This window comes from Eutrigla gurnardus (assembly GCF_963514095.1).
Source record: "Eutrigla gurnardus genome assembly, chromosome: 14".
Taxonomy (NCBI): domain Eukaryota; kingdom Metazoa; phylum Chordata; class Actinopteri; order Perciformes; family Triglidae; genus Eutrigla; species Eutrigla gurnardus.
Genome location: NC_139937.1, coordinates 23,600,148 through 23,621,423, shown reverse-complemented (window position 1 = coordinate 23,621,423; position 21,276 = coordinate 23,600,148). Strand labels below are relative to the sequence as shown.

Genomic DNA, 21,276 nt, shown 5'->3' with positions numbered 1-21,276 from the left:
CCATCTTGGAGGTTTTGCAACCAGTGAACGGACGTGACCATATTTGGACTGAGGCAGAGCGACGGGTGGATCTGAAGAGGGGAAGAGCGGCACCCTGAAAGGTATTTGCTGAGAAGACGTCATATTACCTCCCATCACTAAACCTTCCACCATGAAATCAACCTTAGGAACTGCAACAGAAGACTTACATACAGAGCTCTCAAATGCTTTCGCTGCACTTCATTTGTCCTGTAGATTTATATTCAGACAGAAACGTCTGTAACTCAGGTTTTAAATATTTGATTAAATCAACGTCCCAGTACGAAACACAAAGCCAGGAGACATTTAGCTTAGCTTAGCATAAAGACTGGAGGCACAGGAGAACAACTCATCCCTCCAAAGTTTGTTTTTATTGTACCAATTCAACAAGATTTAGCGTCTTACTGAGGTTGGAAGGTTTTTAAACTTTGGACTGAGCCAGGCGAACGGTTAAATTAGGAGTTTTTTTTCAAATTAAGATTCTGGGTTTCCAGACAATCTGATCAGCGACTGATCACAGACAAACTGAAAGGCATTTGGTGCAAAGACGTCATATTACCTCTCATCAGTCCACTGAGCTGATCGAAACCACCAGCATGAACTCCAGTCGAGGGTCCCGCACCTAAAAACAAATTTTTGGAAAATTAAAATTGCACAATGATGGATCAGTCTAGTGTTTGTGCCTACTACTTTTTTAAACACACACACACACACACACACACACACACACACACACACACACACACACACACACACACACACACACACACACACACACACACACACTCACACACACACTCTCAAATGCCCTTGCTGCACTTAATTTGTCCTCTAGGTTTACATTCGGACAGAGACGTCTGTAACTCAGTTTAAAATTCATAAATCATGAGGTCCTTAATCAGAGGTGGGAAGTAACGAAGTACAAATACTATTCAGATTCTGGGTTTCCAGACAATCTGATCAGCGACTGATCACAGACAGCCTGAAAGGCATTTGGTGTGAAGACGTCATCTTCCCCCTCGGTTTCAACACCAGGAACTCCTGTCGAGGGTCCCGTAGCTGAAACAAATTCATGGAAGATTAAAATTGCTTATGTCTACTCACACTTCAACACACACAGACACACACACAGACACACACACACACACACACACACACACACACACACACACACACACACACACACACACACACACACACACACACACACACAAATAGACTTACATAGGTTCAGACTTCTCAAATGCTCTTGCTGCACTTAATGTACTCGAATACATCTTCCTGGCTTTAAAACAGATTTTTTTGTTTTAAGTGAAAAAGACCTTCAAGGATGAGACTGATGTTATTCTACTTTTTTTTCTTCTTACGGTCAAAAAAATCATAATGAAAAGAGCAAAACCAACAACGTGCTCGTGTGTCTCACTCAACACTTGACCTCCGCCTCAGTTTGTGGCTGTAAATCAAATATATAGTTTAAAGCTATGGTCTACATTCTGAAAATCAGTTGAGCCTCTGAGACAGATTTGAAAAAAGGCACCCTCCCCCATTGGCAAAATGTGATTATTTGGCCTACATGTACTGTATTTTACTGTAAATTGTACATTTAAAAAGAATTACACCAAATCAATTCCAGTGACATCACAAAAATCAAAGAGGCTGGATTAAATTGGCTGATGCTGCATGTTATTGCTTTGCCGCCCTTTTTATTTATTTTAAAACAAATAAAGTTTTAACCACTTTCTTTAAAATATATTTCTATTTTTCTCTCTGACCTTTGACTCCTGAGTTGGACATTCCCGTCACCAGATCAGTCCTGTTCATGTCCCTTAAAATGTCGATGGTCACCTCCCAAGACTGCAAACCACAGGACTCCACCATCAGTTTCACCAGTAGGTCTGCACCGTACCATGTTTCCCAGTTCATGTATCGGACCCTCTTCGTGAAGAGCGTTAGCTTCAGCAACCACTTGAATTTCTTCAGCTCCTCCTCACTCAAAGTCTTCACTGTTTCCAAAAGAATCCGTTTCAAATCCTGTGTAAACGTGTAATTTCCCAATTGGGACGGTTAAAGATTAATTTATTTGCATTTTGTCAGTGTTATAGACGTCGAGTGTAAATGTTATAAGATTAGTTTTTTCTGCATGATCACTCAAGACAATGATACACTACTATCTTTTCTACTGATTTCATTTTCTTTTGAAGTATTAAGTGTTTTTATTTCTTAACATCACAGTCAAATATGAGTCCCTCCATCCTTTAATTCATGTTAATTAATAACTCCTTTCTGATCTCAACGCATCATGTTTCTGTAACAGGAGCTCAAAGAAATGGTTTTCTCTCTGTTCCATCATAACATTATTACTTAAGAGCTCAACATTAACAGTGAGAGGCAATTTAAGAAACTCACTGTTTGGTTTGTTTTATCATTTATGATGATTTAAAATGTAAAATATAGTCACACTCACGTTCAGCAACAGTGAAGGTTGATGTTCATCCACAAAGTGTTGCTCTGAAGAGAAAAGACATTAAATAACTCAGACAATTCAAATCTAATTGAATCACTAATAATCACTTTTAATGAGACACAGTTGCTTCAAAAGAAAGAAAACAATTTCATTACAAAACACAGAACTCAATCAGATTTACCTTTTTATTATTATGGACTATATAAAGTATTTATTAGACACATGATTATGTTGTTTTTGTTTTAATCTTTACAATCCCACCATTTATACTGGACTTTGTGGCATAACGCCGCCACCACGCCTCCATTCTGTCTCTGTACCTTTGACACCAAAAAGAAAGAAGGAGTGATCATCCTGCAACGAGAAGGCGGAGTAAAGGGGCTTATGTCTTACCTGTGAGTCCTGAACTGAGCTTTGGTAACCTCTGTATCAGATCTGTCCTGTTCATTTGTTTAAAAGCCTCCGTGGTTAACTCCACAGACTGTTTGCCGTAGGTCTCCATCATCAGATACACGGTCATCCTTCTGTCTTTCTTATAACTGTGTCGCCCCATAAAGGGGAAGGATGAGAGTTTCTTCTGATAGACAATCGACATCAGGAAACTCCTGAATTCCTCAAACATCAGATCATCCAAATCATTCAGGGTTTCCAAAATCAGCTGTTGAACAGCTACTCTTGTCGCTACCTTAAAAATAATACGTTCATTAAATAAATATGTAGTCCATGAATGAACATGCATTAGGTGAATGAAAGCTGTGTTGTACTCAGTCAGACAGATGTAACATTACTCACTTTCCTGATCAATCCAGACCGGTGTTCACCTGAGTCTTGCTCTGAGGGGAAATGTGGTAAAAGTCATTGATTCAACATTTTGGGGATTTTGACATGTTTTTGTCTTTATTGTTATTACTTTTGGGTCCTGAGCTGCTGTCTGACAGCCTCTGCACCAGATCAGTCCTGTTGATCTCCTCCAAAACCTCCTTGGTCTTATTCACAGCCTCTTCGTTGTAGTGCAACACCATTACAAACACCATGTCCTGATGTCCTGTTATCTCAAACCGCATGGATGGGAACTTGAACTGATGGAAGTCAGTTTGAGACGAGAGGACCTTCTTGAAATCCCCAAGCTCCCCGTCACTCAAATCAGCCAGCGTTTCCAAAAGCAGCTCTATAAAAGACGCCGCCGTCTCCCCCTGGAAAATTCAAAGGAAATGTTCATGAAGCAAAAGTTAAATTTCTCTGCTGGGATGATTATAGATTTTACTCTTTAAATATCATCAATGTCTGTTTTAGAAACATGGATGTGGAGAACATCATCCAAACTTCACAAGATAGTGAAACAACTGATGTTTGTCCACTTGACTGTTTACTGATGTAGATGTACATATTTCTTTGGCAACTTCTCTTTTATAACTACTGTATTTCTGTTAACGGGTTCCTGACTTTTATTTTATTACCTGCTTAAAGGATCATACCAGTGTTACTACATGTCACTGTCCATCAACAACATCGGTCATCTGTTTACAGTTTGTTTACATTTTATTCATATTCAATAAACGTTACAGAATTTACCTGAAAATGTCAAGTTTAGTTAAAACCCACCTCGTAGTTAAAATCCTCCTTCTAGCTTGAAATTCAGTTCTTGTAAGGAACTATTTTCCCAGGCGTAATAACATTCAGCCCAACGGCTGTCTTTGCTCTGTTGTGATTGACAACAGTACCAGAACCTTTATTATATACAGTACCAGTTCTATTATTGATGAATCTGTCGATTCTTCCCGTCATTTATTAACTTTAGTTATATAATTTGGTCTATAATATTTCAGAAAATGGTTAAAGGTACCCATCACAATTCTCTTACATCTACATTGATATCTTCAAATGTTTTGTCTGACCAACAGCCCAAAACCCAAAGAGATGCAGTTAATGATGTAAAACAGAGAAAAGATCAATCAATGTAGACGAATCCATTGTTTTAGAATCCAAGTCAGACGTTACATCACTCACCTTCTGGATCAGCACAGGACAATGTTCATCCACACAGTATCGCTCTGCAGAGAGAGGAACTGTAAAAGGATCACATAATCACTGTCAGAATAGAAGAATTAGAATGTTACATGTCAATGCAAAATAAACTGAAAATCTCCATATTAATATCATAAAGATCAATTACCGGTTTCACCTGATAAACGTCTCAAATGCTCTCGCTGCACTTAATTCTTCCTATAGATTTACATTCAGACTGAGACTTCTAACTCTTTATAATAATCTTTTTTAATTATTAGATTAAATCAACCTCCCAGTACGAACACCTGAATAGTCTTTGTTTGAATCATTAGGTCCTTAATCAGAGGTGGGAAGTAAACTTAAGTAGAATTTTCAGGTATCTGTACTTTAGTATTTATTTCATGGACAACGTTTTACTGTTACTCCCTACATTTTAAACATATCTGTACTTTTACTCCACTATCTCTTCATAGCAAATCGTTGTTTGCTGCTATATAAATGTCTTAATGTCATGCGGATCCTTTAAGGGCTAGTTTTTGGTCTTTTACCTTTTGGTCTGCTGTCTGACAACCTCTGTACCGGAGCAAATCACTTCATATTCTCTCAAACCTCCCTGACCGGATTGAAATGGAACAACATTACACCCACCCTGTGTCCCTACCTTCTTTAGTATGTGCGCCACTACCACTCAGTAAACAGCATCTTACAAACAACCCGATTGTGAGTGGCTCACTACGAATATGGTCTCAATTCAGGACCCACTTCAAACATAGACAGGCTATGTCCTCTCTCCCAATCTCGGCTAATGCACTCTTCCCGCCCTCACTCATGGACACAGCGTTTAAGTTATGGTTCAGGAATGGTCTGAAACGGGTGAAGGATCTTTTTAAGGACGGTGTGTTCATGTCTTTTGAGCAGCTTGTGAGTGAATATAATATTCCCAGATCACATTCATTAAGATATTTTCAGGTGCGCGCTTTTGTTCGGAAGCATTTTCCTTCCTTTCCGTCACTCGCACCGAATGACTGGATAGATGAATGTTTGAGTGGAGATCCGGACCAAAGAGGGGGAGTGAGCAGACTGTATGAGAGTATTCAATTGATCACCTCTCCTTCACTTAATAATATTAGGTCAGCATGGGAGGAGGAACTGGGATTTGAAGTTTCGGATGATTCCTGGCAAAGTGCAATTAGGAGAGTACACTCAAGCTCAATCTGTATCAGACACGGTTTGCTCCAGTTCAAAGTGCTCCACAGGCTACATTTGTCTAAAACTAAATTGGCCAGGATATACCCAGATGTGGATCCAACCTGCTCCCGATGCTGCCAGGCTCCGGCCACCCTCTACCACATGTTTTGGACATGTCCAAAATTAGTAAAGTTTTGGTCCTCAATTTTTGACACATTCTCTTATATTTGCAACAAAGACATAGGCCCTGCTCCCGAAATCGCATTGTTTGGTGTGGCCCCTGCGGAGGTGGCGTTATCTAGGGTACAGTCGGATGCCATCGCCTTCTCATCCCTACTAGCTAGGCGCCTTATTTTGTGTAACTGGAAATCAGTTAGGCCTCCCACGCACAGACGCTGGGTGGGGGATGTAATGGCGCATTTGAAACTTGAAAAATTGAAACACTCAATCAGGGGATCAACCCAGAGATTTTACAATGTCTGGCAGCCATTTTTGAACTACTTTAATCTGGAGTTCCCAGCTAGGGACACTGAGACTACTACTTAATTGACTCACAATCTCTGTAACAGGTTTAAATCTGTACGCTTTATGTTTACTTTCTTTTATCGATGTCATTATATTTATTTTATTTTATATATACATATATATATATATATATATATATATATATTTTTTTTTTTTTTTTTTAAACATTTTTCATTGTATACGTGTACGTTTATGTAGTTACTGTTGCTCTATTTTTCATGTATATTGTGACTGCGGTTTGCAGCCTTGTTGACTGTGTTGTATGTATTTGCAGTATAAAAAGCCAATAAAAATATTTGAATAATAAACCTCCCTGATCGTCTCACAGACTGTCGGCTGCAGGTTAACACCATAAAAAGCCCGTGTCCTGTATTTCTGTTGTCTCCATCTATGGAATGTCTGTGGAACGTTTGTGGAGGTCGGTTTCACTGAGAATCTTCTTGAAGCTCTTGATTTTCTGACTCAAATCAGCCAGCGTTTCCAAGCTTTATAACAGACGCCATCGTCTCCACCTGGTCAATTCAAAGGGAACTTTCATGGGCCAAACGTGCAAGGCCAGACAAGTGTCAATCAAACTTTGGTACACGCCCCCAGAGACGAATAGACCAATCAGGCTTATCTGATCCGTCCTTATGGGACTTTTACTGTGCAGGAACAACGTGAGTCTACTTTAGCTGACGTACTTTCCCTTTTCTTACGTAACACTGTACAATATCAACGAGATATGTTTGCATAGTTCACCCTGACATTCGGTTCGGAGCTTCAAATCACTCATTCATGTTTAGTCTTTCCTGTTTTATTTTGCCACTCCTCTCTCCCCTCGGTTCAGATCACTTCACTTCCTGGCTTGTGTGATTTCCTGCGGACGTCGTCGTGGTGACGTCACCCGTGGTGTGTGGACTACGCTTCTGAAGCCTCGAGGTCGGCATTTTGGCCGTCGCTATCTTGGAGGTTTTGCAACCAGTGAACGGACATGACCATATTTGGACTGAGGCAGAGCGACGGGTGGATCTGAAGAGGGGAAGAGCGTCACCCTGAAAGGTATTTGCTGAGAAGACGTCATATTACCTCCCATCACTAAACCTTCCACCATGAAATCAACCTTAGGAACTGCAACAGAAGACTTACATACAGAGCTCTCAAATGCTTTCGCTGCACTTCATTTGTCCTGTAGATTTATATTCAGACAGAAACGTCTGTAACTCAGGTTTTAAATATTTGATTAAATCAACGTCCCAGTACGAAACACAAAGCCAGGAGCAGTGTTGGGCAAGTTACTCTAAAAAAGTAACTAGTTAAAGTACTAGTTACTTCTCCCAGAAAGAAACTAAAGTAGTTACTGAGTTACAAATTCTAAAAGTAACTAGTTACTTTGGAAAGTAACTATTGCGTTACTTTTTTTAAAATACTGATGTGTCAAATAATTTGGACCCCATCTCCATCCCTCTTTGACGGAACTTAAAATACATGTATTATAATGAAATGGATCCTCAATACATTACAAACAGAAATCCACAGTGTGAAAAAATCTAAACAATTTTATTGGAGATATTATAATTACTATGCTTATAGAGTGGATTGATAAAAATAATATATCTTTTGGAACTCTTGATATTTATTGCACCTCAACAGGTTACAACTAAGCAAAATTAAATTATGTTTGTTAAGCAATGTACCAAAAATAAATAATAAATATATTTACTCTTTGTAGTGTAAATTAGGGGAAAAACAGTAGACATACTGTACTTATTTTTTTACGTAATGTTGTGTGCAAGGACGAAATTTTGATTTCAGAGGTGCGGGGGACAAAAGTATTTTTAATAAAACTCTAACTCTTTCAGTTCAGTGTGTTTTCTAGTAGTTCTTCTAGTTTTCGCTACTTTTAAGTCTACTGTTCCCTTTTTTGGTTTGACTGGTTGTAAATCATGTAGCAAAACATTATCACCCAATTCTAATCCAATAGTAATAATAACAACAACAATAATAATACATTTTATTGATCATATAATTGAGAGCTTTGTAAATGATGAGGAGGATCTTGAAGTGGATATGCTGTTCATTGGGAGCCAGTGAAGGTGTTGCAGGATGGGTGTAACGCATTTCTTTGAGTAACTTAGACTTTGACTTCTAAAGAAGTCTCTAATGTCCACTTTTTTTTTTTAGACATCCTGGCTGCGTCTAATTACCAAACACACACGCGCGCACGCACATACGCACACGGACCCCGATTCAAACATTAATGTAAATGAAAATTCTGATATTACAATCCTTCTAGCTGACGTGAACCAGGCAGTTTACAGTAGCGGACTCCTGTAGGACTCCTAACCGCAGACTAGCAGACCGTCGGTGTGAAAGCAAGATGGAGTGACAGCGGGGACGGCCAATCACACAAGAAACGGCAGAGCCAATCGAGGAGCTTGTGGGCGGTCTAAACTAAGGGAAACAGGCTTCAGCTTGAGCGGCCCTTTTCCGCTTGGTCCTAGTGCTGTTTACTTTAGCGTAACATTTGTTTTTTTCTGCCTTCAATGTAGTAACGCGACACATGTTTTGGCAGTAACAAAAACGGCGTTCTAATAATGAGATGGGTAATCAATTCCCCCTCGGTATCAACACCAGGAACTCCTGTCGAGGGTCCCGTAGCTGAAACAAATTCATGGAAAATTAAAATTGCTCATGTCTACTCCTGTTTTTAACACACACACACACACACACACACACACACACACACACACACACACACACACACACACACACACACACACACACACAATAGACTTACATAGGTTCAGACTTCTCAAATGCTCTTGCTGCACTTAATGTACTCGAATACATCTTCCTGGCTTTAAAACTGATTTTTTTGTTTTAAGTGAAAAAGACCTTCAAGGATAAGACTGATGTTATTCTACGTTTGTGGCTGTAAATCAAATATATAGTTTAATTCTTCAAAAAGGCTAAAGAAATCCTTAAAACCAGCAGGGCTCTGTGATGTGTGGTCGACTGTCGTGAAATATCATGAGTGAATACTGCATTATGTACTATGGACTACTTTCAGACACAATCATGCACTAGTGAGTAAACGTAAACACTGCGTGTCTTTTCTCAGTTTGCTTTGTTTTTAGCTATTTAACTCTTTCTCTTACACTCCATTCCATATATTATATCATAATATCATCATATTATATATCAAATATATGTATTTGTCACTACATTTGTACAACATGTTGCATGTTCTTGCTTTTTTGAGTAACAGCTGTGTGAGAGAATACCGGCGCTCCTACCTTCGGCCATTGTTTTTCTATCAGTCGCTGCCACTGAGGATCAAGTAGCTGTAAAATAAAATGAGGGAATATTAACACTTCTTGTTCACAGGCTTCATGCAGACCTCTGTTGTCTCATGAACACTTACATCATTCACAGAATGCTGTCTTACTATAACAATCAGAACACCAAGAAAAGCAATAATTTGAACAGGTAAACACATTAAGGCTCAGTTATATGGCAACGCCGAAACAAAATTAAATCATTAAAAATATACCAATATAGGAATGTGTCTGATTATAGAGGCACAGCCAAAATTAAAACTTCCAGGAGTGCATGGCACATAACGAGCTTGTGATGCTCCGTAAAGGTACAAAGCAGTGGGTGGTTGTTTTTAAAACTACAATGATTTACTAATTCAGCCTGACACAGTATTTAAGATTACTAGATTAGATTAAGATTATTGGCTGGACCTTGGCTCTGTGGCAACAAGTACAGAGACTCCAAAATCACTAGACACAATCAAGGGTCTCGTTATGGTCATTCATTCATTGGTATTAATCATGAATATCTTGTCTTGTGTAACAGTGGAGTTATTGATTAATATAGGAAGATATTAATGATTAATACCATTAAAAACCACCAAAATGATAAAAAGGCACATATTTTCAAAATAGCTGTTGTAGTATGACCATAAGGAGCCCCTTGATGTGTGTAGTGATTTTGGAGTCTCTGTACTGTATAACAGTGGAGTTATTGATTTTTGTTTGCAGTCTTGCTCTTGTCTTGCAATTTGCAGACGGTCCCTGCGCACTCGCCCGGCTGCGCATAGAGATAAATGTTCTTCGTTCAGCTCGGTTTATCAGACGGTTTATTTTTGTATAATAAATCGGGGTTTTGGTCCTTGTAGCTCGTAGTCTATGATATTACGGTCAGAGCCATCATTTGTGTTTGAAAAACGTTTCACTTCTGATTTATTGATCCCGGAAGTTCGACTCTCTGAATATATCTCCAACTTCACCGAACTGTCAAACTGTCAAACGGTTTGGTGAAAACATCTCAGTTTAGTTAATGCATCATTAGTAACAACGGTGATGTCATCAGGAAAGCGTTCTCACACCGTTTTAACGTTAAAATCCGACAAGAAGTTCAAACTACGAAATTGAAAGTAAGAAAAGAACAAAAAGAAGAAACGTAAATGTCGTTTTACAAACCTTTTTAAACAGCTCGTAACTTCAGCTGTCAGAGTCCGTCCACTTTTTATGATTGCGGCAAATCATTGATCGCTAAGTTGACAGCACTCTGTTGCTCTCTTGAAAAGTGGAAAAGTGTTTGAAGCGTGTCTTCCCCTTCGAGCCTTCTTCTCCGTTTACTTGGCTGTGATGTGCAGACCGGGCGGTGTCAGTGTTGCTATGCTGGACGGCCGCCAGAGGGCGGTAATGGTACACACAGCTACAGAGACGAAGAAGAAGAAACACTCCATACCAGTTGGTAGCGCTAATGGGTAAATGTATTGTTTGCTAACCAGCAATAAACCTCAAAGAAGAAGAAACACTCCATACCAGTTGGTAACAGAACATAGGCCTGCCATGACTATGGATGGGATAGTCCATTTTGGCGTTAAAGTCCTGCATTAAACCCTGGTTCACCCAACAAAAAGAGACAAACTCACAACAACAAACATAGATGCAATGTTTTAGTAACTTTAATCAGCTTGACGGTGTAAAACTAGGAATTCCTCATGGTTCCTACCAGTAAACGATACCTGTTGCTGGACCTGTGTGTAGGCTTTTATTGCCCCAGGATGTGCATGTGAAGGCTCCCTGTAGTTCCTCTGCTGATATCGACATTCAAGGTTGTGTTAACAATTTGAGCTAATTTCTTGCTTGTAGATATTTACATTAGCAAAAGCTTTATATGACACGTTGAGACAGTGACAGTGCAATAATACTGATATATTCTATGATACTCCTACCTCAGCAGCAGATACACTACTACATACCTGCAAACTCATGAGGGTGACAAAGGTGACAAACTAAACCGTTGTAGGGGGTCTGGCCTGACATTTGCTTTGCGATGCAGAAAACAGGTGAATTCAACACAGTATTTATGAGTTCTTCTTCTTGAGACTGGCAACAAGAAACGGCTCTTTCTCCTCGAGGATTTTGAAGAAGATGTCTTTTCCGTTGCGTCCGGCTGCATTCAGGGGACCTCCGTAGAGTTTTCTCATCTTCTCCCGGGTGGTTGGAATGGCAGACATTCTGTCATAAAATTCTTGCTGGATTACAACTTCTCTCAGGAGATGATCCAAGATTGGTTCAATGTTGTTCACTCTGTCGATCAGATCACACTGGTGTTTATCCACGAAATGATCGCCTGAGGCTAGAGGGAAAGAAAAAGAATTGGATTCAGGTCAACAGCCTACCTGGTGACATCACTTTCTATAACATTTAAGAAATCTACCCATCCATCGTCCACCGCTTATCCTGTATTCAGGGTCAGGGGTGGTAACAGGTAACCAGTCTATCACAGGGAGACATGTAGAGACAGACAGGTAACCAGTCTATCACAGGGCTGACATGTAGAGACAGACAGGTAACCAGTCTATCACAGGGCTGACATGTAGAGACAGACAGGTAACCAGTCTATCACAGGGAGACATGTAGAGACAGACAGGTCTTACCTTGTATGTGACCGGTGTTTTGGTATTCTTGTGAAAATGAAAAAGGAGGAAAAGAAAATAGACGTCTTTTGACTTCACTCATGAAGATTTTATTATAAATGTATATACATTTAAAAATATAAACCATTTTGTGATAAAAGTGATTTAAAAAAACACATTTGGTATAAATGAAGTTTATGTTATGTTTTCATTTACTTAAACTAGACTTTCATTCCATTTGTCATTTGTTGGATAAAAACATCATATACGTGTTGCTGCTTATGTTGGCGCCCTCTTAGAGCAACTAGCCTTTTTATCTTCATCTATTGGATTTACGTTCTCAGCTGTTAAACGCTCTGGTGGCACGTCGCCATAGTAACGCCTCTTCAAAACGTTGACGTAAACAAACACAGTGTCGTGCGCACGTATAAAAAGGATGCCGAAATAAGACATAATGACGATTTGTAAAAAAAAAAAAAAAAAAAAAAATCCAAAGCCATGGTTTGTTAGGTCTGTCTGAAAGATTTTATGAGCAAATTTTATTGAATTTTAATTATTTGTCTTTTAAGAGACATTTCTCTCTCTTGCACTATTGATTATTTTGTTACAGGGTTTGTTCAATATGCAATACGACAACTCAATACAACACGTTAAGCTAAATATGTAATTATTATTACTATTAATATTCATATAAATGTTATAATTAAATTGTAATAATATATATTTTTATTATTATGAAGACACATAATATACAAACATAATATTACACATAGAAACACCTCGTCCTCAATGCTTAAAAAACATACAAATGTTGGTTCCAATATTTCAAATATTAATATAATGTCTCGTGTTAAAAACAACTCACGGTCACCGGAAGCAGGTGTGGAGGACGTCAGTCCAGCGATGTCTGCAACTGTCATATAGGAAGCACGGTTACATCCTGATAACACTCGTAAAACACCGTTTATGAATATTTAATATGCTGCTGGGTTTTATCAACCCACTCCTGGACCAAACCGACTCTTCGGTCAGACTGTTGAGCCATGTCTTACCTTGTATGTGACCAGTGTTTTGGTATTCTTCTGAAAAAGAAAAAGGAGGAAAAGAAAAGAGACATATTTTGGCTTCACTCATGATACATATTTGAGTGACGGTGAAAGTTAAAAGTGTTTAATAGGCTGTGCAGATGAATTCTGGTGATATTATTTAAATCTGACCTTTTCGAATCATATGGTTCCATATTGTTTGAAGCTCTTTACTGTGTTGGAGCTTGAGTGCAAAGTCTGCGTCTGGATTTCTTATGAACACTTCGAAGAAACTTGGGATACTGCTTTTATATCTGAGCTTTATGTTCTGAGGAAAAAAAAAAAAAAATATTGGAAAAGGAAGTTAGACTTTCAGCATCCGGAGTTTGCAACAGCAACAGTTTTTTTCGTTTTCTCATCAAAATCAAAGACATGAACAGACAGGGTCAAAAATGATGAATATAACTGCCAAGTATTGGTAAAATGTCATGATTTCAGATATTTAAATATGTTATTTAAATATTCATAATAACATAACGCTCACATTGTTCATAGATATTTAAATAAAAAGGTTGATTTTAGTTTTGAAGCACTGAAATAATCTTATTTCAGTCAAACATACTTCAGGACGAACTTCTGCACCGTGGAAATCTGCTGTGAGGATGAAACGATCTTGCATTTTCAGGGACTCATCTGGCGGCGGCTTTGGGATGATTTTGTGTCCGTAGGATAATTTCCTCTTGTCCAGTTGCTGTTGGGACAAAAACACGAGTTGCCTGTGCTGCGTTTTCATCACGTGATTTGTGGCATTAGTGACAGTAAGATATTAAATAACCTGTTGTAGACCAGGATCACGTGGGATCAGATAAACATGGAGTGTGAGGAATGCTGTGTTGATCTTGTATATTAAAACATCACACAGTATCTTCACTGGAAAGCCAACTTTCATCAGGATCGCTCTCGGAGAGAAAACTGGTTCGGACAGTTTGACGTGGTGCGATGTGACCTCGGACGCTTTCTCCACGACATCGCCAGAGTCCTCTATGTGCAGGACTGCAAACTTGTCCCATATTTCAGGGTTGTCGTCTGCACAACATAAGAGCACATAACATAAGGATTGCATCAGCTGTTGTACTCATGCTGTCTGGAATTTGAAAGCACACGTTCTGTCCACTTACCTATGCAGATCCAGTGTGGCAGCTGTACTTCAAATAGCTTCCCGGCGATGACTGTGATGTCCATTAGGGGACCTGCAGGCATGTATTGCATCCACTCCATCCTCTCCATATGTCCTTCCCAAGAGCAGAACTGATACTTTAAGCTGACCTTTTCCTTGCAGACCCAGCGCAAACCAGAGACGCTGCATTCAAAGTTTCCCACGTCAGACTGTAGGCTACAGCAAGCCGTGGAAAAAGTAATGAATGAAATAAAAAAAATGAGCATATATCCCTAGAATATAGTTCCAGTTTGCTGTGATGCAGGATTTAGGGCCTTATTCTTTTTTCACCTGTACGTCGGAGCCTCATCTGCATCTGCACTGTTCACGTCAGGTTCAACTTTAGTCCAGTCGCTGCAGTCCTGCTGCAGAGGACCAGATGTTTGGAAATAAGTGGAGATGGGGCTTTTTGCAACATCACATAAATGAACAAATGAAAGTGATGAACTGATGTGAGGATTAACATAACGCTTCCACCACCCTCAGGCTCCATGCGTCCCGGAGGCCCTTGTGAAGACATGTCTGAATTTGTTTCAAATTGTTATTTTGATATTTAAGGTCATGTGATTAATGTGGTATTTAACTTGAAATATTTCAAGTGAATAATTAGCATGAGGGGGAAAGCCTGTCAGCACTGAGATTCTCACTGAGATCGTAGTGGTTTCGCAGAGGTCTACGATAGTCTGGTTGGGTCTAATGTGAGGTTCTATGTGGAGGAACCAGAGACTGTCTACGGTCCATCAACAAGGTCGCTGCTGTATTTATGTCTAAATTATGTTATTTTAAGTGTTGATGGAGCAGCTACAGTGTTTACAAATCGTCATCATTATGTAGTTAGTTCGGCAGCCTTTTTGTGTTGCAATTAAAGTCCTGGAGAATAATAATTCAAGGAAAAGTCTGAGGATCACCAAAGTGATTACGATGCATCCTCAAAGCACAATGAATGTAGAAACAACATTTCTTGGCGCTCCAAGAGTTCACTGGTACTTGAGCGAAAAGTCCAGGATCATCAAAGATCTCTGGACAAAATGTAATTGTGATGCATCCAATAATGGTCCAGTGTGTCCGTCACACCGAAGGACAAACACCAACGTTACCATGGAGCCCCTTGCATGGCTGAAACACTGACTGATCTGATCTAATCGAAAGCATGTGCTTCAACGGACGTTATTCAAACCACAAATTCAAATGGCTGTTTGACCGTCCACATGCAATTTGATTTAAGAAAAAAAAGGCATTAAAGTGAAATAAACAAAAACCAACTTGCCTTTGGATCCTGACCTAACGTCCAACAACCTCTGCACCAGATCACTCCTGTTCATCTGCGTTAAAACCTCCCTGGTCACCTCAAAAGCCTGTTGGCTGTAGGTCTCCATCATCAGCTCCACTATCTCGGCTTTGTCTGCCAGCTCCATTCTCTGTCTGGAGATTCTTGGGAGGCCTTTCTCCATTTTACTGTCCTGCAAGACATGCTTGAATTTCTTGAGCTCATCGTAGTTGAAATCTTCCAGCGTTTCCAAAAGCTTCAACTGGACTGACATTTTCTCTGAGGAGGAAGAAAAGAGAAAATAACTTTGAAATAATTCCAAATCAGACTTTAAAAGACTTAGTTGCTTTTGAACAAAATATAAATAAATAATTACAAAATAACATATTCTGCTTCAGAACACTCTACTCACTCAATGCAGAAGCCATGCAACAAATACTTCCTTTGATAAGATTATAATGTGAAAATTGTGTCAAACTATTTAATTTAATATTCATTGTGTACCAATCCACAATAATATTGCACAATAAACACGGCACCCAGTAGCCTGATCATACCAATAACTGTCAATTATTCAACCAGTCCTCACGGTCATTCATGTGTAATAACAATATCAAAATGTCATATATTCTATTATACAATAATGTGAACTCAACGACTCAGTCTGTCCTTGATACATTTTTAAATAGTAGTATTTTCTTAATATCTGTTATTTATTACATTCTGTTTTGCCTCTTGTTGTTGCACTATCCTCTTTGCTGCTGTAATCCTGTAAATGTCCCCGCCGTGGGACTAATAAAGGTTTATCTTATCGTAACAGAGGTGCTGATTAAAGTCAACAGCAAAATGTGATTATTTGGCCTACATGTACTGTATTTTACTGTAAATTGTACATTTAAAAAGAATTACACCAAATTATTTCCAGTGACATCACGAAAATCAAAGAGGCTGGATTAAATTGGCTGATGCTGCATGTTATTGCTTTGCTGTCCTTTTTATTTATTTTATAACATTTTTCATGGGTGGTTAAATAAAGTTTTAACCACTTTCTTTAAAATATATTTCTATTTTTCTCTCTGACCTTTGACTCCTGAGTTGAACATTCCCATCACCAGATCAGTCCTGTTCATGTCCCTTAAAACGTCGATGGTCACCTCCCAAGACTGCAAACCACAGATCTCCACCATCTGTTCCACCAGTAGGTCTGTGCTGTGCGATGTTTCCCAGTCCATGTATCGGACCCATTTCATGAAGAGCGTTAGCTGCAGCAACCATTTGAATTTCTTCAGCTCCTCCTCACTCAAAGTCTTCACTGTTTCCAAAAGAATCCGTTTCAAATCCTGTGTAAACGTGTAATTTCCCAATTGGGACGGTTAAAAATGAATTTATTTGCATTTTGTCAGTGTTATAGACGTCGAGTGTAAATGTTATAAGATTAGTTTTTTCTGCATGATCACTCAAGACAATGATACACTAATATCTTTTCTACTGATTTCATTTTCTTTTGAAGTATTAAGTGTTTTTATTTCTTAACATCAAAGTCAAATATGACTCCCTCCATCCTTTAATTCATGTTAATTAATAACTCCTTTCTGATCTCGTATAACGCATCATGTTTCTGTAACAGGAGCTCAAAGAAACGGTTTTCTCTCTTTTCCATCATAACATTATTACTTAAGAGCTCAACATTAACAGTGAGAGGCAATTTAAAACACTCACTGTTTGTTTCGTTTTATCATTTATGATGATTTAAAATGTAAAATATAGTCACACTCACGTTCAGCAACAGTGTAGGTTGATGTTCATCCACAAAGTGTTGCTCTGAGGAGAAAAGACATTCAATAACTCAGACAATTCAAATCTAATTGAATCACTAATAATCACTTTTAATGAGACACAGTTGCTTCAAAAGAAAGAAAACAATTTCAGTATAAAACACAGAACTCAATCAGATTTACCTTTTTTTTATTATGGATTATAAAAAGTATTTATTAGACACATGATTATGTTGTGTGTTTGTTTTAATCTTTACAATCGCACCATTTATACTGGACTTTGTGGCATAACGCCGCCACCACGCCTCCATTCTGTCTCTGTACCTTTGACACCAAAAAGAAAGAAGGAGTGATCATCCTGCAACGAGAAGGCGGAGTAAAGGGGCTTATGTCTTACCTGTGAGTCCTGAACTGGGCTTTGGTAACCTCTGTATCAGATCTGTCCTGTTTATTAGTTTAAAAGCCTCCGTGGTTAACTCCACAGACTGTTGGCCGTAGATCTCCATCATCAGATACACGGTCATCCTTCTGTCTTCATTATAACTGTCTGTCATCATTAATGGGAAGGATGGGAGGTTCTTCTGATGGACAATCGACCTCAGGAACCTCCTGAATCTCTCAAACATCAGATCATCCAAATCATTCAGGGTTTCCAAAATCAGCTGTTGAACAGCTACTCTTGTCGCTACCTGAAAAAATAATACGTTCATTAAATAAATATGTAAACCATGAATGAACCTGCATTAGGTGAATGAAAGCTGTGTTGTACTCAGTCAGACAGATGTAACATTACTCACTTTCCTGATCACTCCAGACCGGTGTTCACCTGAGTCTTGCTCTGAGGGGAAAAGTGGTAAAAGTCATTGATTCAACATTTTGGGGATTTTGACATGTTTTTGTCTTTATTGTTATTACTTTTGGGTCCTGAGCTGCTGTCTGACAGCCTCTGCACCAGATCAGTCCTGTTGATCTTCTTCAAAGCCTCCTTGGTCTTATTCACAGCCTCTTCGTCGTAGTGCAACACCATTAGAAACACCATGTCCTGATGTCCTGTTATCTCAAACAGCATGGATGGGAGCCCAAACTGATGATAGAAGTCAGTTTGAGACGAGAGGACCTCCTTGAAATCCCCAAGCTCCCCGTCACTCAAATCAGCCAGCGTTTCCAAAAGCAGCTCTATAAAAGAAGCCGCCGTCTCCACCTGGAAAATTCAAAGGAAATGTTCATGAAGCAAAAGTTAAATTTCTCTGCTGGGATGATTATAGATTTTACTCTTTAAATATCATCAATGTCTGTTTTAGAAACATGGATGTGGAGAACATCATCCAAACTTCACAAGATAGTGAAACAACTGATGTTTGTCCACTTGACTGTTTACTGACGTAGATGTACATATTTCTTTGGCAACTTCTCTTTTATAACTACTGTATTTCTGTTAACGGGTTCCTGACTTTTATTTTATTACCTGCTTAAAGGATCATACCAGTGTTACTACATGTCACTGTCCATCAACAACATCGGCCATCTGTTTACAGTTTGTTTACATTTTGTTCATATTCAATAAACGTTACAGAATTTACCTGAAAATGTCAAGTTTAGTTAAAACCCACCTCGTAGTTAAAATCCTCCTTCTAGCTTGAAATTCAGTTCTTGTAAGGAACTATTTTCCCAGGCGTAATAACATTCAGCCCAACGGCTGTCTTTGCTCTGTTGTGATTGACAACAGTACCAGAACCTTTATTATATACAGTACCAGTTCTATTATTGATGAATCTGTCGATTCTTCCCTTCATTTATTAACTTTAGTTATATAATTTGGTCTATAATATTTCAGAAAATGGTAAAAGGTACCCATCACAATTCCCTTACATCTACATTGATATCTTCAAATGTTTTGTCTGACCAACAGCCCAAAACCCAAAGAGATGCAGTTAATGATCTAAAACAGAGAAAAGATCAATCAATGTAGACGAATCCATTGTTTTAGAATCCAAGTCAGACGTTACATCACTCACCTTCTGGATCAGCACAGGACAATGTTCATCCACACAGTATCGCTCTGAAGAGAGAGGAACTGTAAAATGATCACATAATCACTGTCAGAATAGAAGAATTAGAATGTTACATGTCAATGCAAAATAAACTGAAAATCTCCTTATTAATATCATAAAGATCAATTACCGGTTTCACCTGATAAACGTCTCAAATGCTCTCGCTGCACTTAATTCTTCCTATAGATTTACATTCAGACTGAGACTTCTAACTCTTTATAATAATCTTTTTTAATTATTAGATTAAATCAACCTCCCAGTACGAACACCTGAATAGTCTTTGTTTGAATCATTAGGTCCTTAATCAGAGGTGGGAAGTAAACTTAAGTAGAATTTTCACGTATATGTACTTAGTATTTATTTCACGGACAACGTTTTACTGTTACTCCCTACATTTTAAACATATCTGTACTTTTACTCCACTATCTCTACATAGCAAATCGTTGTTTGCTGCTATATAAATGTCTTAATGTCATGCAGATCCTTTAAGGGCTAGTTTTTGGTCTTTTACCTTTTGGTCTGCTGTCTGACAACCTCTGTACCGGAGCAAATCACTTCATATTCTCTCAAACCTCCCTGATCGTCTCACAGACTGTCGGCTGCAGGTTAACACCATAAAAAGCCCGTGTCCTGTATTTCTGTTGTCTCCATCTATGGAATGTCTGTGGAACGTTTGTGGAGGTCGGTTTCACTGAGAATCTTCTTGAAGCTCTTGATTTTCTGACTCAAATCAGCCAGCGTTTCCAAGCTCTATAACAGACGCCATCGTCTCCACCTGGTCAATTCAAAGGGAACTTTCATGGGCCAAACGTGCAAGGCCAGACAAGTGTCAATCAAACGTTGGTACACACCCCCAGAGACGAATAGACCAATCAGGCTTATCTGATCCGTCCTTATGGGACTTTTACTGTGCAGGAACAACGTGAGTCTACTTTAGCCGACGTACTTTCCCTTTTCTTACGTAACACTGTACAATATCAACGAGATATGTTTGCATAGTTCGCCCTGACATTCGGTTCGGAGCTTCAAATCACTCATTCATGTTTAGTCTTTCCTGTTTTATTTTGTCACTCCTCTCTCCCCTCGGTTCAGATCACTTCACTTCCTGGCTTGTGTGATTTCCTGCGGACGTCGTCGTGGTGACGTCACCCGTTGGTGTGTGGACTACAGTTCTGAAGCCTCGAGGTCGGCATTTTGGCCGTCGCCATCTTGGAGGTTTTGCAACCAGTGAACGGATGTGACCATATTTGGACTGAGGCAGAGCGACGGGTGGATCTGAAGAGGGGAAGAGCGGCACCCTGAAAGGTATTTGCTGAGAAGACGTCATATTACCTCCCATCACTAAACCTTCCACCATGAAATCAACCTCAGGAACTGCAACAGAAGACTTACATACAGAGCTCTCAAATGCTTTCGCTGCACTTCATTTGTCCTGTAGATTTATATTCAGACAGAAACGTCTGTAACTCAGGTTTTAAATATTTGATTAAATCAACGTCCCCGTACGAAACACAAAGCCAGGAGACATTTAGCTTAGCTTAGCATAAAGACTGGAGGCACAGGAGAACAACTCATCCCTCCAAAGTTTGTTTTTATTGTACCAATTCAACAAGATTTAGCGTCTTACTTAGGTTGGAAGGTTTTTAAACTTTGGACTGAGCCAGGCGAACGCTTAAATTAGGAGTTTTTTCAAATTAAGATTCTGGGTTTCCAGACAATCTGATCAGCGACTGATCACAGACAAAGTGAAAGGCATTTGGTGAAAAGACGTCATATTACCTCTCATCAGTCCACTGAGCCCCATGAAATCACCAGCATGA

The 21,276-nt window shown here is 39.0% G+C and overlaps 2 protein-coding genes across 4 annotated transcripts; both read right to left on the bottom strand.

Moving 5' to 3' along the window:
- Positions 1-583: 583 nt before the first annotated feature.
- Positions 584-10,842, bottom strand: LOC311024878 (uncharacterized protein; the record flags this gene model as incomplete). The annotated part of the gene is made up of 6 exons (XM_084027453.1): positions 10,675-10,842; positions 9,481-9,528; positions 4,490-4,548; positions 3,393-3,675; positions 2,483-2,526; positions 584-640 (listed from the first exon to the last, which is right to left on the bottom strand). Exons 2-6 carry the CDS (start codon positions 9,488-9,490, stop codon positions 584-586), a joined length of 453 nt encoding a protein of 150 aa, XP_083883579.1. The 5' UTR covers positions 9,491-9,528; positions 10,675-10,842.
- A 305-nt stretch (positions 10,843-11,147) lies between these two features.
- Positions 11,148-16,955, bottom strand: LOC311025022 (NACHT, LRR and PYD domains-containing protein 1b allele 2-like). Of its 3 annotated transcripts, none has more exons than XM_084027689.1 (10): positions 16,712-16,955; positions 15,631-15,909; positions 14,655-14,885; positions 14,326-14,540; positions 13,983-14,233; positions 13,770-13,898; positions 13,340-13,475; positions 13,175-13,204; positions 12,988-13,035; positions 11,148-11,842 (listed from the first exon to the last, which is right to left on the bottom strand). In XM_084027689.1, the coding sequence occupies exons 4-10, from the start codon at positions 14,432-14,434 to the stop codon at positions 11,568-11,570; spliced, it is 978 nt and encodes a 325-aa protein (XP_083883815.1). In that variant the 5' UTR covers positions 14,435-14,540; positions 14,655-14,885; positions 15,631-15,909; positions 16,712-16,955; the 3' UTR covers positions 11,148-11,567. The 3 variants fall into 3 exon arrangements, with proteins under 3 accessions (XP_083883815.1, XP_083883817.1, XP_083883816.1); XM_084027691.1 differs by having other exon boundaries at positions 14,655-14,728; XM_084027690.1 differs by lacking the exons at positions 15,631-15,909; positions 16,712-16,955 and having other exon boundaries at positions 14,655-15,587.
- Positions 16,956-21,276: the final 4,321 nt, after the last annotated feature.

What these genes read in the sequence shown, in the direction of transcription:
- LOC311025022 (XM_084027689.1), bottom strand. Translation starts at nt 14,434, where the DNA reads ATGGAGAGGATGGAGTGGATGCAATACATGCCTGCAGGTCCCCTAATG. An exon ending in GTGATCCTGGTCTACAACAG is followed by an intron (nt 13,899 to 13,982) that starts GTTATTTAATAT and finishes TTGTCCCAACAG; the next exon opens with CAACTGGACAAGAGGAAATT. An exon ending in AAACACTGGTCACATACAAG is followed by an intron (nt 13,036 to 13,174) that starts GTAAGACATGGC and finishes CCTATATGACAG; the next exon opens with TTGCAGACATCGCTGGACTG.